At 39.2% G+C, this 18,747-nt stretch overlaps 2 protein-coding genes across 3 annotated transcripts in view; one reads left to right on the top strand and one right to left on the bottom strand.

Moving 5' to 3' along the window:
- Positions 1-8,033, top strand: part of TSPAN14 (tetraspanin 14) — a 32,222-nt gene extending 24,189 nt beyond the window's left edge. For both annotated transcript variants that reach the window (XM_058029381.1, XM_058029380.1), the window contains exons 4-9: positions 510-656; positions 1,458-1,628; positions 2,198-2,323; positions 3,538-3,582; positions 4,100-4,219; positions 4,430-8,033. In XM_058029381.1, the coding sequence (XP_057885364.1) occupies positions 510-656; positions 1,458-1,628; positions 2,198-2,323; positions 3,538-3,582; positions 4,100-4,219; positions 4,430-4,501 (681 nt within the window). In that variant the 3' untranslated portion in view covers positions 4,502-8,033. The remainder of the gene's footprint in view (positions 1-509; positions 657-1,457; positions 1,629-2,197; positions 2,324-3,537; positions 3,583-4,099; positions 4,220-4,429) is intronic.
- A 1,714-nt stretch (positions 8,034-9,747) lies between these two features.
- The window catches only part of LOC131086370 (rap1 GTPase-GDP dissociation stimulator 1-like), a 31,058-nt gene continuing 22,058 nt past the window's right edge, over positions 9,748-18,747 (bottom strand). Inside the window, 5 exon segments of the mRNA XM_058029358.1 lie at positions 9,748-9,881; positions 11,067-11,195; positions 12,199-12,325; positions 13,205-13,344; positions 16,394-16,519. Coding sequence (XP_057885341.1) covers positions 9,748-9,881; positions 11,067-11,195; positions 12,199-12,325; positions 13,205-13,344; positions 16,394-16,519 — 656 coding nt within the window.

Below are 18,747 nucleotides of genomic sequence, written 5' to 3'. Positions count from 1 at the left end.
TTTCCCTCTTTCAAATGTTATCCATAAGGTGCTTTGTCCTTAGAATGTCTTTCCCTTTCTCCCACTTAAACATTAGGATTGGAAAAGTTTTCTTCATATATTTTTTAGGCCATGATATTGGAGTGCCCTTGTGATTGATGCATTTCAAGTTGATATAAAACATTAATTCTTTTACCTTGAAACTAAATGAACAGTCAGTGGTAGAATTGAGCTTTTGGCACCATCTTGTGGAATTTTGTTTGGCAAGTAGATGTAGGAGGATGTAGCCCAAGAAACTGACTTACTAAAAGTATTGCTAGCTATAACTTTAATACTTCCTCCACTGGGGTGAAGAGAACTGGTAATGTCAATGGCTATTTCACAACAAGACCTTTTTGTTGGTGTCACTGTTGGAAAGTTCAAGGGTTTGCAACCAGTTCATTGGGAATCATGTGGAAATCATCCAGAAGGAATGCTGAGTGAATGAGATGCTTACAGTGGTCACATTCTGTTCTGGCTTTTTCTTGCAGGGTGTATTGTCTGATCTGACAAAGGTGACTGGTCTTCACGGTCTGGACCCAGTGGTGCTTGTCTTGGTGGTGGGCATAGTGATGTTTACTTTGGGATTTGCTGGTTGTGTGGGAGCACTGAGAGAAAACATCTGCCTGCTGAAGTTTGTAAGTAACATCATTACATGAGGGAATTGTTGTGTGTGTGAAAGCTGCAAATAATGAATAACTGGGAGTAAACACAGATAATTAATGATAGAATTTGGTTTGTGGCAAAATATATGGTAAACTTCCTGCCTTGATAAACCTCTGAGTAATGGCATTGAAAGCAGGGTGGTTCCAGCTTATCTATTCTCCTCTTTGTGGAACATGTTCCTCCCTGCCTTTATTAATTTGTTCTGCTCTGCAGTGATGTTATAGTAAGTATATCAATCTGACATTGTGTTGTTATGGAATATGCTTAGTCAGTTAGGAATCACTGAGAGAGTATAATATAATGCAACAAAATCCCTTAAAAACTTTAAAGTTTCTTGTACATGTTGGCAAAACTTTGGGACTTCAGAGAGTGATGTAAAATTTCTTAAATGGTTCTTTTTATACTGAGGCTTCTTCTTTGCTTTAGAGCTGAAAACAGCTAAGCTAGACAAAAAATTGAAAAAAAATTATAAAATTAGAAACAATCCAAGAGGTAATCAAGACTTATTTAGCCCTGTGTTTTACCAATTCTCATTTATTATTGTTTTGGTTGCTCTGAATAATGACTGTCTGATGGTCTTTTTACTGTCAAGTTCAGGTGACAAAAAGAAAAGGATAACTCCGCCTCTTGGGGTTTCTTTACCTTGTATACTCACTGTGCTCAGTGTCTGTACTGGATCAAAATTCGAACCCAATTCTGTGTCTGTTTCTGGTGGTATAGGGATGCATTCAAAATGAATTAATTTTCTAATTTAGGACTATTGTTTTTTACAGTTTTGTGGAACAATTGTGTTTATATTCCTGTTGGAGCTGGCAGTAGCAGTTATGGCCTTCCTGTTCCAGGACTGGGTGAGGGACAGGGTAAAAGAATTCTTTGAGAATAACATTAAATCCTACCGAGACGACATTGACCTCCAGAACATCATTGATTCACTACAGAGAATCGTAAGTTCATGTCCTGTCACTTCTTTGATGCCTTCTAGGAGAATATAGATTTTAAAGTTTTTCTTTTTTTTAAATAGAATTATAATAATTTGTAGCTAATAGTACTGTGTTACAGATGTGCTGGTTTCCTTCCTTCTATATTGAAAGCAGCAGGGAGGGAAGGTACCCTGAGATCCAGGCTTGTTCTGATGTCTGCTGTGGAAGCTCTCTCAGGGATGCATCTGACTTTCACCTTTGTCACTTGCTCCCCTCCCCTTTCCCTTGCTCCCTAAGAAAAAGCTTTCTCTTAAAAAATTTTGCTATGGAACTGATAGTATGACAATTACATCTAAAGTGATAATTTTTATGATTTTTTCTTGACATGTTGACACCTGTTTCCAGGAGCAATATTCCAGATGTATTGCTTTGATTTCACAGAGCTTTGATTTCACGTCTATTCATTTTGCTGTTGTCATTGATTTTGCACTGACTTAGGGATAGTGAAGATTTGTAAGCAAACACTGTTTGGAGGTATTTTAGAGATAATTTATCCACTGAACAAGCTTCTGGAATGTGTTTATCTGCTGCAGAACCATTGCTGTGGTGCCCAAGGTCCAGAAGACTGGGATTTCAACATCTACTTTGACTGCAAGAGTGAAAGCAAAAGTCGTGAGAAGTGCGGAGTTCCTTTTTCCTGTTGTATACCTGATCCTGCTGTAAGTTGTTTCCTGGCTTTGTTGTTGCCCTGAGATTGTCAAGTTATCACAGGAAGTACTTCCTGAATAAGGTGTTGAAGGGCTTTGAGGTGTCCTAAATGACCAAAAATTACTTTTGTGCAGACAGACTTTTTTTGTGTTTCTGTTGCATTCTTTTTAGAGTCCAAATGTGGTGACCTGTTAACTGAAAATGTGTTGTCACCAGGAATTCAAGCCGTTTTGGTATGGTTTGGATTTGAAGCACTGGTGGCTGGCTTTTTTTAATTTATTTATATTATTTGTTGTTTCCTTGGATCCTGGACCTTTTTCAGGCTTGTAAAGAGCTGAGACCTCTAAGAGTGTGTTTACCCCAAATGGAATTAATGTTTCACCACCCCTTTGCCAGACAGGCAGGAATAACTCCATTTGCTGCTTTGTCAGTAATTAGTGGAGTACTCATGTATGAAGTTTAAAGCTTCTGAGTCAGTCCTTGGTTTTGGCAAGGCTTAGGTGCTTCTTGGTTAACTTGTTTTACTAAACTTTGTGAAACTTTTAAGCCTTGCAGTAGATGCCAAAATGTGGAGGTAGGGGCTAACTTATAGTGCTCTATGGTATCACTGGGAATACTTAGAGCTTAAAATCCATCCAGCAATCCTTGTGCTGAGAGAGCCATTGCTAAGTTGTATTTAATACCAGATAAGCTTCTGATTGTATTGGAAATCGGCTGAGGAGAGCCTTTGTCAGGGCCATATTCAGATTCCCCAGTAATTATTGTCTAGCTTAGTTTGGAGCAGTACTGTTCAACTGCACATTTCTCTGTTGCTGGTGCTATATTTAAGGAGGCAGAAGGATGCTTAAGTCTGTTTAATGTGAGATTCTATTATTATTTCAATAAAACTAACTATCAGTTTTGTAAATGCACGTCTCATCTGTGTGCTGGCAGTGCAGTTTTCATGTTAAAACCTTGGTAGTTGAATGCTAAGTGATAGAAGCAGCTGAGATTTCTGGTGCAGGATATCATCTGATATCATCATCTGTGATACTCACCTTTGCTTTGTCATTAGTTTTTTTCTGTTCTGCTTGGGCTTTGCTTGTTCTTGCTAAAAATGCTTTTAAAAATGTTTGGCTCTGACAATTGATTTTTTTATGTTTATAAAAGATAGAAAAACTTACTGTGAACAGGAGTGAGCACAAGTAAATTGATTTGTTTATTTGAAATCTCTTTTGCTTTGCAGCAAAAAGTTGTGAATACACAGTGTGGCTATGATATCAGAAAGAAGGTAAGGGATGTGTGTCATGTTCTGTGCCTGCATAGACAAGACTAAAACCGGTGGGATTGCAGATAAATGTGTCAGCTCAAAATTCTAGGAGCTAATAACTGTGTTGCATCATACTACAGCTAGAGCAGGGTAGACATTGTCCTTTGTTTAAAGTAACCTTCTACTGTGGAAGGGGAGAGAAAACAAATTGGGAACAGGTGAGGGGAAGGGGTTTCAAGAAGGGATAGGAATTGGATTTCGAGTGTGCATTTCAATTACCAGTTGTAACAGTCTGAATCTGCTTATCTGTTTTTTGCTAATTTGACCATCTATCGTCTGCTAATTCTCCTGTGTTTCTAATAAGGAAGATGCAAATATCAATGTCTGACATTCCCTGATTCACATGTGTATTTTTGAAGTGTGGTTAAAAACTTTACAGCAAAAGTGACAAAACATTAGCCTAGCTAGATCATGTGATTGATCTTATAGTAATCTTGAGCAGAAAAGTAATGTTCTTATTCTTCCTTTCTACCATTAGAGCAAAAGTCAATGGGATGATCAGATTTTTGTCAAAGGATGTATCCATGCACTTGAAGCTTGGTTACCCCGAAATATCTACATTGTTGCAGGTGTCTTCATAGCTATCTCACTGCTCCAGGTTAGTTGTTATTGTTATGATTCTTTGGAAAATCATCATGTTTGCAGATAAAGACCTGCAGGATTCAGTTACCTTTATTATCTTTTAGTAATAGCTATGCTTTGATGGATGATCTCGGCTATGAAATATCTGAACCTGCCAACAAACATCTTGCAGAGGTGCATTACAAGTGTTTTATCTCACAAAATGGTGTATTTTTTATCTTTTTAGATTTTTGGGATTTTCCTAGCCAGGACATTGATTTCTGATATTGAAGCTGTAAAAGCAAGTAATGCCTTCTGAATATGAAAGCAGACCCACATTGCAAGACAGTGTATGTTAAGATGATTGATTGGACACCAAGGCAGAAGAAATGCACAGACCATGAAATACTCCTGTTATTAAAAGCCTTATGTGGATTTTTTTTTTCCCTGCTCATGGTTTTTGTTAGAAGCTGTTACAAAAACAATCACTAAACACCTGCTGTCTACCTTTTTTCTGGCAAGACAACTTGGCGCACCAGCGTTGGTCTCTGAGGAAGAAATGGAATTTCCCAAGACATTGGCAGAGCAGATTTTTAAGACTGTAGGAAGGAGCCATGAAACTGCTGTAAACCCTCTCCTTGAAGGATTGCTAAGGAGATTGTTCTGTCTTCACTCCTGTCTTCTGTCTTAGAATGTAATCTTGTCAAATGTCACATGCTGATTTCTTCAGAACCTTGCAATCATGTTAATCTCTCCAGTAGACTTATCCAGATGTTTTTGGCAACATATCCAGCAACCATAATTGGAAATTGGGAAAAACAGTCACAAAATGTCTAGATCTTTAGTTGATTTTAGGTTGTGCAAATCCCACGCTATTCTGAAAAATGCAAGCCAGCTCCCAGGATGGGAAAAATCTGACTATCTGTAGCATTAAGTCTTAGAAATCTCCATTTCTGGCAAGAGGGTGTAAACCCTGATGCTGTTTCCTGTCTGAGAAAAATGTAAATATTCTTTATTTATAGAAGAAAAACCTCTTTAAAAATGCTTATCCTTTCAATGATCAGTAATAGCTTTAAAAAGTGCTGCCTGCATACACTTCAGAATGCAGCTTGTTTCAGTAGGTAGCAAGCATGCTGTGCTAGCTGTTGATGGCTTTTATTCCTCTAGTTTCTGTCACAACTGCTATGTTGATCTTCACAAGTCTTAAGTGCCACTACCAGGACTGATGAAAGACTTACAAATTCAGTGTTAATCCTTACTGGAATAGGTTTTTAAATAGGGAAGTACAGATTTAGCAAAATATTATAAAGTTGTTGAATTTTAAAGTCTTGTATAAAGCTATTGAGCCATCAGTTCTGCCTGGTTCATGGTTCAAGTGTGAATCAAAATGCAGTGAAGCAGAATAATTTCTTCAGTAATTTTCTACATGAAGCTGAACTAGTCCTTCTTATGTCAGGGTTTTCATTTTAATCAAGAGAAAAGTAAACTCTTCTTCTAGTCCTCCCTTTGTGGGGGTTGTGGATGGATCTGTAGGTCAGTAGGAGTTCCAGTCTCTTCTGTAAGACTTTGGTGTTGTATCCTTAGCTGTAAGGTGAAAGTCTGTGGCCGAAGTGTTTTTGGAAGTAGCTGTCAGTCTTACTGTGGGCCATATAACTAACATCATTTACTGCTTCCAGTGACACCAGGGTTTTCAGGGAGAGCAGGTTCACTTACAGTGCCTAACACAGTGTAAATTTTAGAAAAGTATCTATTTTTATAATGATATTTTACTATATGTAGTGTGCCTGAAGGATTTAATACTTGTCTTTCTAAAGTATATGGCTTTCTTTGGAAGCCAAGCTTTTAAATATATTCTTTTTTCTATTATGCATGTATTAACAAATATTTCACTAGCAAAAGTTGATCAACAGTAAGAATCTTTGTCTGGTGGATTGTCCAGACATCCTTCTAGCTTGTAATCTTGAAGCACTTCAGACAGTGCTCATGTGTACTTCAGCTTTCATAGTTCTTTTTCTGGCCAGTGATTGAGACACAACAGGAAAAGGAAGCTTGTCTAAGCATGGCTGATTTCCTTACAGTAGCAGAGAATAGTCTGCTATTAACTCATCTGAAGACCTGAAAGTAAAATGGCTGGAGGTAGACTGTGACTTTTGAAATTTGGTATACAACAAGGAAACAATAGCAGTAGATCACTGAGGGGAGAGCAAGAGGCATTTCTTCTGTAAAGCCGTGAATTTGAGGTCTGTGTTACCTGTTTGTTGAATCTGATCCACGAGGAGCGGCCAAAATTGTGTGATTGTACCACAATTTACAACTTGGTAAGCAGCAGAGCAGTGGCCAGCAAACTGTGCTTTAAATTCTGGTGCTTGAAACTTTGTAACACCTCATCAGCCAATTTACTTGGTTAAGGTTGTGTGTGACAATCTGATGTGTGTAAAACTGGAGGAGGCAGATTCCTATCTGGAAGTTTTTAGTCATTGAAAACACCAGCTAGGGAGTACATTTCCCTTTGCCAGTTTCTGACACAGCCAGCTCCTAATGCTAGGAAGGAATTCCAGCGATTTGGTGAAAATCATTCTGGAGTCAAAGATGGCTGTGGAGCTCATGCACTGAAACTAGCTGCTGACAAGAGCCAGCATTACAGATCAGGATTCCAGGGTCTGCAAATCTTGCCAGGTTACCTGAAGACTAATTAATCCTTGGTTTTTTTTGAAGCACTGTTTGTATGTAAACCAGAATTCAACTGAAGTATTGTATTTCCACAGTTCATTCTTAATGGCTTTGGCCGTATTAACACCAGCCTTTGTATCAATGTTTCAGTTATTTGGAACTGAATTTGAGAGAAGTTCAACTTATTTGAGGACCTTTAAATTCATGGAGTGGGTTGTCTTTTTTGCCACTGTGGATCAACTTCTCTGTGCTTATTCAGTATAATTTTTTAAATCCTGGGGCTCTAGGTTGTTTTGCCCCTCTGTGTGCTGAAGTACACCCATAGGTGGCTGGTGTAATTTCAGACTTGTAATGGGAACACTTTCTGCCTAGTTTTATTTAGCACCTTCTCTGTGGACCTGCAGTGACTTCATGGCTAAAGATTTAGGTTATGGTCTAAAAAACGTCTTGTCAGCAAAAGCAGCTGGGTGTGAGCCTGCCTCTGAAGCCTCAAAGGAAAATTAATTCAGTGATCTCAAGGAGAGGTCTGATTGTTGATGTTGAGATTTCAGCGGGTGCATTTGGAACAAGTTCACCAACACTACAGTGGAACCAAGGTTTTTCATGAAGATGTCAAAAGAGGCCAGACTTGAAGAACTGGACTAAGAGAAGCAAACTTCAATGTGTTTTATTTCTCAGAAATGAGCACAATGTATTTCCGTTAAGCAATGTATGTATGTGTCAGTGTGTTTGACAGTGCAGCTGCCTCTGGTGTTATTGATATAACTGCATTTGGACCCAGTTTCCCTGTACATGAAGAGGAGGATGAATATAAGCACTGAAAAAAGTGCAGTGACCAAAGGACCTTGGGTTGCCTTGTGAAAGCCTGAATGTTTCTTCCCAAGAGATCTTTAGCTTTGGTGAGCTCATGCAGTGCCATGTGGACAGACTTGTGCTCCCAGTCCATGGAGCTCGATGTGGCCATTGATTTAGGTGTAGAATTGCCTTGAGTTTTGCATCCCCATCCCATCCTTCCCTCTTTCTCCCCCTTACTGCCTGTGCATTGTCATGCAGCTTGAACATTGTTCAGCCACTGGGAGGGGAGCTCTTGTCTCCTCTTCTGAGATGGCTTTTTTGAGTGACTTTCAATATATTTTTTTCTCAAGCCTTAAATTTGATTAAATAAAATTCAATATTTTCTACTCCCGGAGTTTGATTCCTGAGATTTGTTGCTTACAGTCACTAATATTTCACTCTTGAAGGTTTAGACTGGCTGCTGAGGCTGCAGTTTGTGGGTAATCCAGAAATGGTGGAAGTCCAGGGGTGCTTATTTTTGTATTTTGCTGAAACTAATTATTTATATTTTTTCTTTTCAGTTCAAGTTGTTGAATAATAGATGAGACTGATGTTTTTCTCTGCATTTTTAATGGAAAGCCATGAACAAGTGAAGAGCTGCAGAATGGTGTAGAGTTAACTATTCAATCTCTGGACATCAAAAAAAGTTAACAGTGCTGTTTTTCTTTTCTCCTATTGTGTGATCAAAACTTGCTTATGTGTTACTCAACAAGTGTCACTTCTCTTGTGTGGTTTTATGAAATTCCCTTTCTCAAGGCCACTCCTGAGAGTGATATTTGGTGATGAGTGTCATGGGCTAAGTAGTGCTACTGGGTTTTGCAAGTGGAAAAGCTTTTGTAGGAACAAAGTTGTCGTGTTTGTTTGCAGACACAAGCCAGTTGTTCTCAAACTGAGAACATGAAGCCTTGTTGACTTCTAAATACAGTCTGCTTTATAATAGGTTTCTGGAGATCAGTGCTTGTTTATTTTTTCCCAATAGCTTTTCTGCTGGCTAAAAAAAAAAGTAATTGCTCCCAAGCTTTTCAGTCTCTACCACTTCATTGTTTTGAATTTGATCTTTTAGGTCTGGGCAGCATGACTGCAATGTACCTTCAACTGCTTCAAAAATTTCCCATAAGAACAAGTTGTGGAATAAATCTGTTACCTTCTCATCTAGTGACCTTTTTAAACACAAAAGGATTCCACAGAAATGTTCAGAGACATTTGTTTTACTACATTTCTTTTTTTTCCATTATCTAAAGTTAAACCCAGGTTCTCTTATGGGTGGTAGTGGAATGCTGGCTGCCTCTACGTCCTCACCCCTGCCCACTTGTAATTTCTGACTGGCTTGTCCAAGCACTGTGTGTTCACTGACTGTGGTTTCTTGTAAACTTTGCTTCTGCAGAGTCTCATTCCAGTAGGTGCAACTCTGAAGTCAGGACAGGACTGTAGCCTGAAGTATTTAGGAATATAGCTTGTGACAGCAGCAGGTACAGTTTCAGAGATGGGCTTTACAATTGGAGATTGGAGGGAGAGGTAACTTAAAGACAGTTTTGGTTTTGACATGTCCACCTAACAGTTGGGCTCACAGTGTCATTCACAATGTGCAGATGTTGAATTTGTGCCAGTTATCCCTTTGCATTGTTTAAGCTACAGCTTTAATCTAATTCATGTTTCAGGTTGCATGATAAAAGCTTAAGGCTTTTATATAATTATTTTATAGTCCCATTGATACAAGAAAAATTGCAAGTGTGTATCCTAATCTCACAAGACCAAGCCACTGAAAAATGTATAACAAGTGGTAATTGCCTGATGTTTGTCCTGTGATGTTTCTTCACCCCATTTGCTTGACAGGACTTTTTCCTGCTGCTGTGTGTAGTGGCTCAGTGAGGAGCAGCAGTGGTGCAAGTATCAGGCCAAAGAGATGTGCTAATGAGGTTTTTATACACAGCTTTCAAAGCAGGAGCTGCACCTGGGCTTCAGCAGTGCTGGTTCTGCAGCAGCATGACAAATGCAAGGGTTGCAGAGCTGGTGGTGTGTGCCTCAGCAGCAGAGCTGCCTTGCCTTGTGGGAGAAGGGACATTAGTGGGGTGTATCTCCTCTCAGAACCTGTAAGGTAGTGATGGCTCCCTTGACCACATCTGCATTGCTGTGACTGCAGAGCTGCTCGAGGGTGTCTTTGATCTTGTCCTCTTCTATTTCTTGTCTCAGATCACCTGAATGGGAGATGGAATTATGACTTTTAGTTACCTGCCATGGTGTAGTGGCTCCCAACAATCGTAAGATAAAAGTTTGGAGTACTTGCTGTTTGTAATAAGCTGCTTCAATTAAAACATTTGTTTCAGTAGATACCCTTTCAGCCATTAGAAGTATTGGCCAGATTAAGGTTTTTTCCTTTTACTTGAAATCTAAGAACTAATTAGAATATAAAAGGAGATTTTGAAATTCTAATACAGGACAATTTCTGGCACTTTTTTGCCTGTCTGCTTTTTGCTACCATTCCATATTAGTTAGACTCAGCTCTTAGCCTTACAGTTAGTCTATAAAATGCTAAGTATATACATCTCTAGGAAAAAGCCCTATAGATTGTATCTGTTATGTCAATACTTCAAAGTAGCACTGAAAGCTGCAAGTTCTTTATCCTTATTCCAATATCTGTATGGCTACAGGGATAAAATAGCTGCAAAATCCAGCTTGTCTATCAATACAGGATTTAAAAGGCAGTTCACCTTGTGATCCATCCTTGCCCAAGTAAAATTGTTATTTTGCATTTGTGTAATTTTTGTGTTAAGATGTGAGAAACTGCTACAAGATTTTTGGATTCTTGGTTTCAAGGTGATTTGTTTTTGTTTAGTGCTACACATCTGGGATAGTCCCATCCTGCTGGAAGCATTTGAAGTTTTCCCTGACCATGGAGTGAAACTGAAATGGTGCCCCCATGCTTTACTCAAAGTCTCTGTGTGAAGGCAGCTTTGCTAAAATGGCTGCTTTATCTCAGCTTCTGGTTTGCTCACAGAGCAAATGTCTGCCTGCCTATGAGCATGGTACAGACTCTTTAGACACAGAAATGCTCTGGGTCTGCCAGGTATTTGTGCATGGTGAAGTTGGACAAAGATGCTTTTACTCCAGGAGTAGTTTTGCTATTTTGAGACTTGGTTATGCCACTGAGAGGAATGAAGCCTTCCTCTCTGTTTTATTTTATTCAACTAATGGTTTAATCAACTTTTCACAGAGAAGGAGACTACTTGACTCTGATTTTTGGTGATCAATACAGAATGAACCTCTAATATCCTTTTCTCATTCACTAGAGCATTGCAGGCAGCATATTTTGGTAACAAAACCCACTTGTCTTCTTCACAAATATTCACCCTTCTGTCACAGACAACGTAAAATGAGGTTACCTGAATTAAGAAGTCTGCACAAAAGGCCCATTGAATTGTATTTCACCTCAGGACTTGTGTTGTCATCTCGTAGAAGTTTGTGTAAGCTCTGAACTAGCTGTGATTCTTTAAAAGATTCTTCAAGAGTATCTGAAAAATAAGCAAAGAAATGGTAACCCTGAGCTGTTATCTGAAAAGAAACTATAAAGTGAATATGTTTCCTTTTTTTAAAGAAAGTTCTGCACTGGCTTCATTTCAAACTGGCTATACAGGAATGTCTTGAGCATCTCTCTTCTGCACTGAAGAATTTCTGTGCTCCTTTCTGTACAGAATTTCTTTACTGGCCTTATTCTTGAAGACAGGAACAGTCTACTATTGACTGTATATAATTAACCTTGCAGTAAATTAAAATCTGCAATTTTCAGTGCTAGAAAGGTTGCCTAAATGAGTTTGAGAGTTTTAATGATAGACAAGCGCTAAAATGGGCTCTTCAGTCTTATGTGTTGGTAAAGAAAATTGCAAATTTTAAGTTTATTTTTCTTTTCAGTTTACCTTTTTAGGTCCGTAGGTTTCTGTGGTGTCTCTTTATTGTAATAAATTCAGACCTATTTTCAAGTTATACAGGAAAAGCCTGAAAACATTTGTACCTAACTCTGAAAATTAGCTCAGGAAAAGTAGTTTGAATCTTTACCATTTTTTCACTTGTTTTATTTGCAGCTTCTACAATGCCTTTTTATTTATGCATCTGCTTTGTTCTTTCCTCATGTCTGTTTGAAGATTATTTCTGCTACTTAGTCTTCGTTGTCCATTTGAGTATATTATTTGTCCTTCATTTGGCCTTTATCATCTTTTTTAATCTCCATCACCTTCACTTTCCCCTTTTTTTATAGGTTTCTAGCATCATATTATGCTACTCAAATAGTGCCTGTCCACACAGCATGATAATTTGACTCTATCCTTAATGTAAAAAATCCTTCAGGCCATTCCCAAAGCCTATTGATTTTATGATCCGAATGGTGACAACCTTTATTTCATGCTGAAGAGCTAAATCTAGACAAGAAATGTGCTTTTTCGTACATGTTACCTAGAATTAACAGCATGACAGTATTTCTTAATAATTAAGGATCTTGCACAGATTTTAGGGGAAAAATACCTAAATCAATGGCAGATGCTATTGCCAAGGCTTTCAGAGCCTCATTCTGCATGGCAGCTTGTTCACTTGTTGTCATGGAAACCAGATGCTTCACTCCTTGTGCTGCCTGGATGGCTTTGACCACTTCCTGTGAAAGCAAAGGTAAAGCAGATGGAAATCTAATATAGGAATGGAGTAGAATGAAGAGGGAAATGAGATTGCACCTTTCAGCTTCTGAATAGAGGGAAATTCTGTTTGCTGCAGTGCAAACTGACAATATTCAAAGACTAGGGACAACATTGCTTTTGGCACTGATCATACATGTCTGCTTAGAGCTGGTCTAATATACCTGGAATATCAATACTTAGAATTAACTATAGATGTATATCTGTAAGATAAATATATATTCTGTCTCATTTCAATTTGTCCTTATTCCACTCTTCCATTTCAAGCCATCAAACTAGCAAGGATTAGTTTTGCTTTATCAAAGCCTGTGCAGAGAGTATCTACTTTTTTAGTCACTAAATCATAGTAAAGCATGGCTGGGATGCTTGTGTGTAATAGCACAATTTACAAAAAAGAAGCCTGTTTGAAAATGCCAGCATGTGAAGATCATGCCAGATTCATCCATCATGGATAAATGGGCTCTTTGGATTTTCCTGAGGACTGACATTTAGGACAGCTCTGGGTTACTTTTACCATTTTAATTTGAAATATTGCCATGTATTTATGACCATAGAAAACTTTACCTGCTCATTACCATTTGTCAGGCCTTACTGGAGCAGGGTCAGTGTTGACAAGTGACAGTCAGTGACCATGGTGCTCATTCTGTGAGGTGTCTGTGCTTATGGAGTGCTTGGGTCTCCCCCTTACCGGTATTGAGGCAGAACGGAGAGGTTCTCACTGTGAACCTTCCTGGCTTTCATTACAGGGCTGCGTGTGCTGTTTAATCCCTAGCTCTGCCTACAAGCTTGAAGAACACTTGAGAAGGGTGAGGTGGAAACGTGTCAGAGCAGGGTTCTGGTACCTGGGATCTGTTGTGGTGCAGGATGGATGCCAGCAGCCGGTTGGCCTCCCCGCAGATGCCGCTGTGGTCGCTGCCGCTGCACCACTGCACCAGCCGGTCGAGCAGCAGCGGGTCCTGCCCCAGGAGCTCAGCTGCATCCGCTGCGGAGAAGAGCATCACCAAGAGGCATTCAAAATCAGAGCCCTCAGTCTGTCTGCCACAGGAATGCCAATGTAGAGTAAGTGGGGCGGTGGACCTGTGCTCAGCAGCCTTCAAGAACTCTAATTGAAGCACTGAGCTGCTTTTAAAAGATCCTGGAAATATTTTCCAAAGGAATCATGCAGGGGAAGGACAAAATAAGCTGCGTCAATAGATCTGTCATTTTAAAGGGGCTGCTGAAGTTGGACTTAGAATAAGCGGCTTTCTGTCTTTGAAAACAAATATTCTGTTTTGATACTTCAGGAGGCCCATTCCTTTCCCACTTGGCTTTTGGCACTTGTGCTTTGAGCCCTGCACAAATGTAAGTGTGGGCTCTGAGGAGCCTGTTCATGCTGTTTCAGTGATAATTCATTACTGTTGGTAGTGTGGGAAGCCAAGGCTTAGTACAGAATGGCAGCATGTCAGTAATTGGATGACCTGAGTCTTAAGAATGTGTGTTGAACCATGTATAAGGCATTATCAGAACTTCCCCTTACTGTGGAAGAGCCTTTTAATTTGCATTTCCCTGCGTTTCAGGAACCCTATCTCAAGACTTGCTAGAAATACTAGTGTCTGTGGTTGACATTTGAAAAAACCTCACTAGATAACTTGTCCTAGGAAGTGGAACTCTAATTATCTGAACATCTGTAACCGAAGGGATAGGTTTGGTAGAGGCATCACCCTGCTCCTATTCCTTTACCTGTCCCTTTCTCCGTGCACTGCATTTCTTTTGAGACAGGCTGGAAGAATCAGATGGAGCATGCACCAGAAGGTCAGTGTCAGTAAACCCATGATGGCTCTGGATATTTTCCAGAAGCTGTAAGTCAGCCCATGCTCTGTCTGTTTTGGGAGGAGGGAGATGGAGAAGTACACACACTTGCTTTTTAATTTGTCCAGTATGCTAAGAAACAATCCACATTTCAAAATCCCACAAGGAATGTGGGAGCTGGTAGCCTAGCTGGCATACTTGGTCTTGAGACAAGAGTTACTGGGCATTGCAGAGCCACCTGCATGTTGTCTCCTGTAACACAAGACTCTTGTTTCTAGTCAGATGTTCCTTGTTAGTCTGCAGAGATCACAGTAATCCAGCTTAGTACAGGAAGGTGAAGTAAGAGGCTGGAGGATGGAACCAGTTTAAGACATTTGTGGCAGAGGCAGGTTCTTTACTCAGTTTGACAGGCAGTAGAGCTCTTTGAGATAAACTCCAGTTAGTTACTCTTAACAGGAAGACCTTTTAACTTACAATTTATTCAAATTTGTCATTTTATAAGGTTGAACTTTCAGTTGTGCTGAAAGTCCTTTGGCTACTGAAGTGCACAAATTATTCTGCTCCTCTGAAGCCGAATGGTGGAAGAAGCAGGAGTTAACATCTCTTTAGAGTAATGAAGCTGACAGATCTGCCTGCAGTTTTCTGTGGTTAGGAAGAAACCTGCCTCTTCTAGTCTGTAAGCCTCAGCATGCCTGCTGATAGTCAGAGTAATGAATTTATCCTAGATAAGGCAATTAACTAATTTAGTGTGGACTTCTTAGTAGATATGTGTTCATAAGAGTTTCAGGCTGAGTTAATTAAAGGCAATGTTAGCTCATGGGTAAACAGAATAGAAGGTAATTAAAAGTGGGAGAATTGTGTGTTCATAGGTGGGAATGGATAAACATTGAATCTCCTACATATTTTATTCTACTTTGCATTTTGATAATTAATTTGTTTCAGATTCAGAAGTTGTACCTTGTGCCAAATTCTGACTTTGTATTAGGGCTGGTAAATAAAATTTAAAAAGATAATTTAGTGTTTGATAATTTAGATCTATGTTACTGTGATGTCTCAATTTTAAATGTTAAATGCCTTGTCACAATTGAGATATAACTTTGGAGAAATGACCTTACAATGACTTCTTCAAAGCCTCAGAACAAGAAGATGCTAGGTTTCTATGTGTCTTGCAATGTTCATTTCCTGCCACAGTGAAATGTAAGTGAGAGCAGCTTTTCACTGGACTGGAAGTAGTGCAAATTAATAGAAGGACTAAATCGAAATTTTCTATCATTCATGTTAATTTGAGAAATGATGCAAATAATTCTCGTATTAAGTGGTGTCTGCAGTAGTGCAATGGAGTGCAGCATGGAATCTAGCAGTGTGAGGCTTTATCCTCTTCCTTATAACTAATGAAGTATGTCTGTAATTGTCCTATGTCAGTTATGACTTCCCATCACAAAATGGTCTATTCTAACTATTCTAGTTTTAACTTATGTTATTCCTGCATATCAAGGAATCAGTACTGATTAGTGCTCTAGAGCAGCTGCTCTGGCAATGGGAAAGACCATACCAAACTGCACACTTGTTTTGTGTCACTGTCTGGTAAGAGCTAAGTAAGCCTAAGGATTAATTAAGATATTGAAGTATATCTTAATGTAATTCCAACATTGCATTTTGAGAAATATGCACAATGATGTGCACAGAAAGATTATTACTTTTGCATACCCCCCTCTGTGTTAAACTGAGTGAAGTACAAGTAGATAATCTAATACATTAACATGAAAATAAATTCAACATTTGAGCCACATGAGCAAGATAAAACTGGCAACATATATAGAAAGACTGGTAGAAATTAATTTCTTCTGCCTTATTCCACTCCAGCTCCCTTTATTCCTTTTGTGTTCTCTAGTTCTTTATTGATTTGCTGTCCTGTGATTTGACATTAAAACCTGTCTCTTTTTCATCAGACTCATGCCTTGCTGCTCTATTTCTGGTGAAAAATATCTTCTTTTTAGGCCTTTGCCTGTTCTCACTGACTACTGTAGATTTGTTCCATGTGGTTTATTTCTCAACCACTCTGAGGCTGACTGGGGCAGTCTGGAAAGCGTGCAGCCTCTGGCAATAATCTCTGCTGGAAGCTCTCCAGATGGAGTGGAACTGGGTTAGCAGGACACTCAGCCTGCAGTCTGGCACAGCCTGTTTGGCAGGGCAGGGAGGAGGGAGCTGAGGGCTGATGTCAGTGAGCACTGGCAGGTGCCTACCTTGGCCATCTGCTAGTGTGCGTAGTGTCCCCAGGAGTTTGAACTGCACAGGAGGGCTCTCTGACCTCAGCAGCGCCTCGATCCGCTCGGCAACGCCTTCCTCCAGCATCTGAACCTTGCTGACAACTACAAAATGGGAGAGAGGGGTTGAGCGAGGCTCAGTAATGGCACAAACATCTGAAAATGTAGAGATGACAACTGTTCTGAATTGTGTGCTGTGCTAGGATTCTGGTGAAAAGTCCAACTTGTTAGTGAGCTCAGAAATTAGGTCAGGGCTACCTGATTACTTGGATTTCTCTTTTGGGCTAAAGAGCTTTCATAGGAACTGCTCTTGGGTAGTTTTGGTCACTTTTGGTCTTAGCCCTGCCTAGAACAAAGTACATAAAGCACAGCACTGTTGTTTCTCTTCCTTTTTCTAGTTGTAATAGATTATCCATCCACTTGTGCAGTCACTGGAGGAAGCCTCTTTTGCTAGCTCACTTTAAGTGAGCTGGGGGGCAGAAGTGATTTACTCAGCCACAATTCTTGGAAAATGATTTTCTTTTAGTATTTGAGCTCACTGATGCCCTGTTGATCATGCCTTTGTTTCTGTGCTTTCCTCTCATTTTTGCGTCTTTGCTCGAGTGCTTGGTGCAGTAAATCCCTTGTAATAATCAGAAGCTTGTCTGCAAGGAGTCTTAATACTGCTTAACTGTGCCACCAAAAGCTGCTTCCTTCAGAGCAATTTTTTTTCAATCTTCTGCATATAATTTTGGGGGAGTGGTGAGGAAGATTGGACAGTGAAATGAGGGGATTAACTGTTGTATCCCTCATCCTTTTATTGGGTAAATTGAAAAGCACAGCCTATTAGGTAACTTGCTCTTAATGTTCTTGTTCCTCAGTGGCACAGACTGACTCCTTTTACTAGATCACACTGACTTTTTAATTTTTTATAAGCATCTGCTATCTTTTAAGATCAATGCTTGAATTGAAGAGTTTTCTATGTCTATTTCCAAGTGTTCACCCATATTTAATTCATGTTTATGGATTTGCACTCAGTGTCTTTCGTTTTTCAGGTAGCAGATTATATTGTTGAAAGTGATAGAGTTTGTGTTTCTAGAAGTGTTTTTGTGAAAGAATACCTAGCAGATATTACAGATAAATTACAGATATTTTTATGAATTAATGATGAAAAGTATATTATAGGGAGAGCATTTTATGTGTCCACACACTTGGAAACATCTAAAATGGTTTGTTATAACTTGAACAGAAGAGACAATCAAAATGCTGTATGTTGGTGTAGCCATATTTCTCCTCACAGAGAAAAGCCAGGCAATCTTCCCAAGAATATTTCTGAGATTCACATTCTCTGAACCTCAGGGAAAGGAGAAACAATGCTTATCTCATTTGCTGTGCCTGTGCTTGTGCAAAAGTAGAATGCAATATGGGGATTGTTTACCCAAAGTGATGTTGTTTTGTTTCCTTGGCCTATCAGGGCCAAGTATGTGTGTGTGTATGTCAGGACTGTTGGCTGACAGTCAATGGATGCTGTGCAGTGGAGTGCAGTTTATTGCTTGGCAGATTCAGTTCAGATATAATATAATATAGAATAATATAGTATAATAAAGTAATTAATTAGCCTTCTGATAAGATGGAGTCAGATGCATCATTCTCTCCCCTTCATTGGGGGGTGAAAAAATCCACTATATACTGGTATTTTACAATTGAGTTGAGCCTTTTAAAATCCAACTTCAAAGAACATTAAGATTTACTGGTTCTGTATAATATGAATATTAACTTTATAGAAGAGAAACTTAGACATCCCTGCCAGGTGTCTCCACCCCATTCTCTGTACTTTAGGCTGTGAATCCTGTTCTGATTTTATTTTTTTTTCTTGAGCTGCTATGTGCTATTAATATGAAACTAATGAAACTACTTCAGCAGCAGGTAATGAGATTACACTTTATAATATTTAAACTCTTTATGTAGATGAGGAATTGTGGTGGTGTTCACAGGGGTCCCAGGAAGAGCAAAGAGGTGAGGATCTGACTTCATGTTTGAGAAGTCTGGTTTAGTATTTTATGATATATATATTATGTTAAAACTATACTAAAAGAATAGAAGAAAGGATTTAATCAGAAGACTTGCAAAGAATAGAAGTGGAATGGAATGATAACAAAAGCTTGTGACTCTCACAAAGTCTGAGCCAGCTGAACTGTGATTGGCCATTAATTAGAAACAACCCCATGAGACCAATCACAGATGCACCTGTTGCATTCCACAGCAGCAGATAATCATTTGTTTACATTTTGTTCCTGTGGCCTCTCAGCTTGTCAGGATAAAAAATCCTAAGGAAAGGATTTTTCATAAAATGT

The sequence above is a fragment of the Melospiza georgiana genome, chromosome 8, assembly GCF_028018845.1.
Source record: "Melospiza georgiana isolate bMelGeo1 chromosome 8, bMelGeo1.pri, whole genome shotgun sequence".
NCBI lineage: Eukaryota > Metazoa > Chordata > Aves > Passeriformes > Passerellidae > Melospiza > Melospiza georgiana.
Note: the sequence above shows the minus strand (reverse complement) of the source record. Positions and strands in the feature narration are given on the sequence as shown.